The sequence below is a fragment of the Trachymyrmex septentrionalis genome, unplaced genomic scaffold (genome assembly GCF_001594115.1).
Source record: "Trachymyrmex septentrionalis isolate Tsep2-gDNA-1 unplaced genomic scaffold, Tsep1.0 scaffold19, whole genome shotgun sequence".
NCBI classification, from domain to species: Eukaryota; Metazoa; Arthropoda; class Insecta; order Hymenoptera; family Formicidae; genus Trachymyrmex; species Trachymyrmex septentrionalis.
Window position 1 is genome coordinate 4,643,598 of NW_017305071.1, and position 3,734 is coordinate 4,647,331.

At 26.2% G+C, this 3,734-nt stretch overlaps 1 protein-coding gene across 2 annotated transcripts in view; it reads right to left on the bottom strand.

Moving 5' to 3' along the window:
• Window positions 1–408: 408 nt before the first annotated feature.
• LOC108746798 (sulfotransferase 4A1-like) overlaps window positions 409–3,734 on the bottom strand; it is a 4,568-nt gene continuing 1,242 nt past the window's right edge. Inside the window, exons 1-6 of one of the 2 annotated variants that reach the window (XM_018483761.1) lie at window positions 2,646–3,057; window positions 1,932–2,031; window positions 1,467–1,638; window positions 1,004–1,130; window positions 845–939; window positions 409–687 (exon numbers count right to left, since the gene is read on the bottom strand). In XM_018483761.1, the coding sequence (XP_018339263.1) occupies window positions 409–687; window positions 845–939; window positions 1,004–1,130; window positions 1,467–1,638; window positions 1,932–2,031; window positions 2,646–2,856 (984 nt within the window). In that variant the 5' untranslated portion in view covers window positions 2,857–3,057. Of the gene's footprint in view, window positions 688–844; window positions 940–1,003; window positions 1,131–1,466; window positions 1,639–1,931; window positions 2,032–2,645; window positions 3,058–3,734 lie in introns of those variants that run through there. The other variant, XM_018483762.1, reaches the window with a different exon arrangement.

The following is a 3,734-nucleotide window of genomic DNA, read 5'->3' on the forward strand; positions in this document are numbered from 1 at the left end:
AAATATATATATATATATTTATATATTTTTATTATATTAATACAATATAATATAAATTTATATAAGGGATGCACATTACACCTATAAAACGTAACATAAATAATTACAATCCAGTGAAATAATTTGTAAAATGCTGTTCAACCATATTAGCTTCAATTCTCATTATTTTCAATTTATATTAGCTTTGATATATAAAAATAATTATAATTGTAAAAGATACGTAGTTATTTTTTGAATTTTATTATAGATGAGTAATTAATTTAAACTTTTAAAGAGAAAATGGCAAAATTTCTTTTAATTTAATTTTTAACATTAAAAGAAATTTTGCCATTTCTTAAAAATTTAGATTTTTTAATCTGTAACAAAATTTAATAAAGAATTGAATTTTTTACAATTATAATTATAGATTTAGTTTGGAAATCTTAGATCTGTATCTTTTAAATTATCAGCGATCCACTTATTAAATTTTTCCTCTATCTCTGGTGTGAATGTTTCTTTCCAAGCATTTACTTTTCCTTTTCGAACAAACTGTTTGGGTTCCATCACCGATCTAGGACTTGGTTGATTTACCATAGGGTTTTTCCGGAAGTTTTCTATCTTTAAATGCTCCATTAACTTGACAATTTGCTCATTGCTATAAGCCTTATCGAAAAACACGGCGATCGTCTTGATGATTGCAGGTAAATCCTAAGCATCATAAATGGAAATGTTATCTTTAGAAATTATAATGTCTTAAAGTTTGATGTTCTTAAATATGTATTTTAAATCTTTTACGATCTTTATCTAAAAAATAGCGGAAATTTTTTTAGGATATTATATAATACTAGAGTTTTTCTCAATTCACTTTTATCAAATCTTCGTAGAAAAGGAACAGCAAGTTTGCTTTATGCCTCATTGCCCAAGCTTCCTTTATATGTTCCCAATATGGACTATAGTGGACTGAAATAATAAGAAATATAAGCAAAAGTTACCGAAATTAACGATCGAGAACTTGCAAACTTACCGTGATTATCCATGAAATTATTACAGAATTGTTCAAAAGTCCCTTGGTACTGGTAAAGTTTGTAATCTTTTTGGAAATTATAATATGAGACTACTACATCTTTTGGATTTCGAGCAACATAGATGATCTATAAATAAAAACAATGTTTTTGAAAAGTATATAAATCTCTTTCATTTTTTTAACATATAAATTAATATGTAAAAATATTTTGATATCATTTCAAATAGATTGAATACAGCAATTCATACACAGAATGTTCGATGTTATAAACGTGTTAAATCCAATTTTTATAAGAAATCTTTTAATATATATAAGTTTTATTCCTTAATGAATTTTAATGACAATTTCAAATAAATTATTTACTTCAATTTAATATAGTTTTCCGTTTTCATAAATATAGTACATTTTGTAAATATTATAATTAAATGTATATTTAATTTAAAAAATATTTAGTTGTAAATACCTTGCAATCGCTGTTTATGACTGTCGGCAATAGTTCAAGAGGCAAATGACTTTTAATAAAACGTGGCGACAATTGATTTTGCACGAATTTGACAGTATACTTATCTATATTTTTCTTTTCTTTATTAGACATGATGGTCAACATTTCTTGACTATCTGATAATATTTCCATGCTAAAACAAAGAAAAAATGTTTTTATGTAGTATAGTGTTTTCTGAAATAACAATATTTTCGTGATTTTTTTTAAATTTGTAAAAACAGTATAAAATGAATATTCAACTTTTCTGAATTTTTCATCAAATTTGAAATATGTACAATTAAAGTTGTTGTTGAATTTTTACAGTTTTAGACGCAAGTTCGACGCAAAAATTGCATTGAAAATCATGCAAAAATTTGTTTTCCATCGTATTATGAATCTAGAAAATGCGAATTTTATTTATTTCTATAATATTTATATAAAATATACTCTATAAAGGGAAATCTGTCTGATAAAGTTCTTCGTTGCGCTTCGTCAAAGTTCATGTCGTTCGCTACCAACCATACGAGTTCCTGCATCAAAGTTGTACCTAATCAACACAATATGAATTTTATTAACATTTTGTCAACGTTTGAAGATATTAAATATTTTAATTTCATGAATTCTGAAATCATGATATTTTCTGTAACTTCTATGTATAGTTTAAGATCTATATATATTGTATTCACACTTTACTTTTCGATAAATATGCGCATTTTCCTTAAGAAAAATTGTTCCAATAAACTGATTAATTCATGATATTTCATCAGTTATTGATCAGTTTATTGGGATATTTTTTCTTTAGTGTTGCTGACATTCATGTTTCGTGAAATTTGCTGTTCACTGCATCAGAACAAGAAGTGCAGTAATTCAGCACGAAACATTGAGCAATGAATCACGACATGTTAATAACTCGCAAAATCTTTAGCATCTCTGAAGAAAATTTCTTTAATATCTCTAAATATGAAAATAGTTTAGACAAAACATATGTTATTTCTATATATTATATTGTAGTTATATCTCTATTTGCTAAGAAGTTAAAATTTAAAAAAGAACTAAAATTAGTATGCACTAAATTAAAATAAAATATATTTCTTTTAAAAAACAAATAAAATTTAATATTATAAAAAATGATGATGTCTTATTAAGGCAAAGATAACTTACCTGATCGAGGATAAGTAACGACCCATGTATCATCCGGACGAATTTCAAAATTATAAATTTTGTCACCGTTCTCAATGTAGTTATCTGACATAGACCACTTCTTCTCTCCGATCTTAACTAAAGCATCGGGCTTGTGAATTGGATACAATTTCGATAAAGTAATCATCAATTGGTCTTCTATACGCTCTACTTTTAAATTTTGGAAAGACATGTTGTGTTATGAAGCAAATTATGAGTTTTCTTACGAGCGAGACGCACCGTAATATGTAAAGTATTAAAAAGGTTCGACAACTATCTTCTGACCTTCTTTCTAAACTTCATTCAATGATAATACGGGTAAATTTACAGACAAGTCGGAAATGTGTTATTAGCAGTTTAGAGAACAGACTGACTCGATCAGAACTAGAGAGATCTTCACTAGGTACGATAAAAAAAGAGGGGAAGATTCCGATAAACTTTAACCAATAATAACATTATCGTATATCAAAAACATGGCGATAAAAGAAACTGAGATTTGTTGAGTATCGACGACTCTCACGAATCCGTTTATCAGTCATAACCCTATATATAGATTATAGATATAGGGGAGACCGAGAATTTTGTGTGATTTATTGCTCGTATCCCAATAAATAAAATGGAATGGGACAAGGATCGTTGAATGGGATTTAAAAGAATTCACATTTTGGCTAAAAATTAATTCTTTTTCACAAATTGTATAACGGCTTTCAACTAAATCAAACTTAATTTGGCAAAGGAATATAAAAAGCCTACGCCAATTATTACAGCGAAATTATAATTTATCAATTCATTAAGACAGTGATAATATACGTTTCATTCTTTTATTCAGTTATCTTCAGTATTCTGACAAATTTTTTAATTTTTCTTAATTCTTTTTTATTTCATATATTCAATTCAGTTTCTGTTTATTCAATAATTCCATTTCATTTACTGGGATGATCGATACCTTTATTACTTTGAAGCAATCATTTAATAAAAGAAATTTTAATAAAGAAATTTTTTCTTATGATAAATTATCTGATAATGATGCGTTATGTCTAAACTTGATATTATATTATATAATCTTTTGAT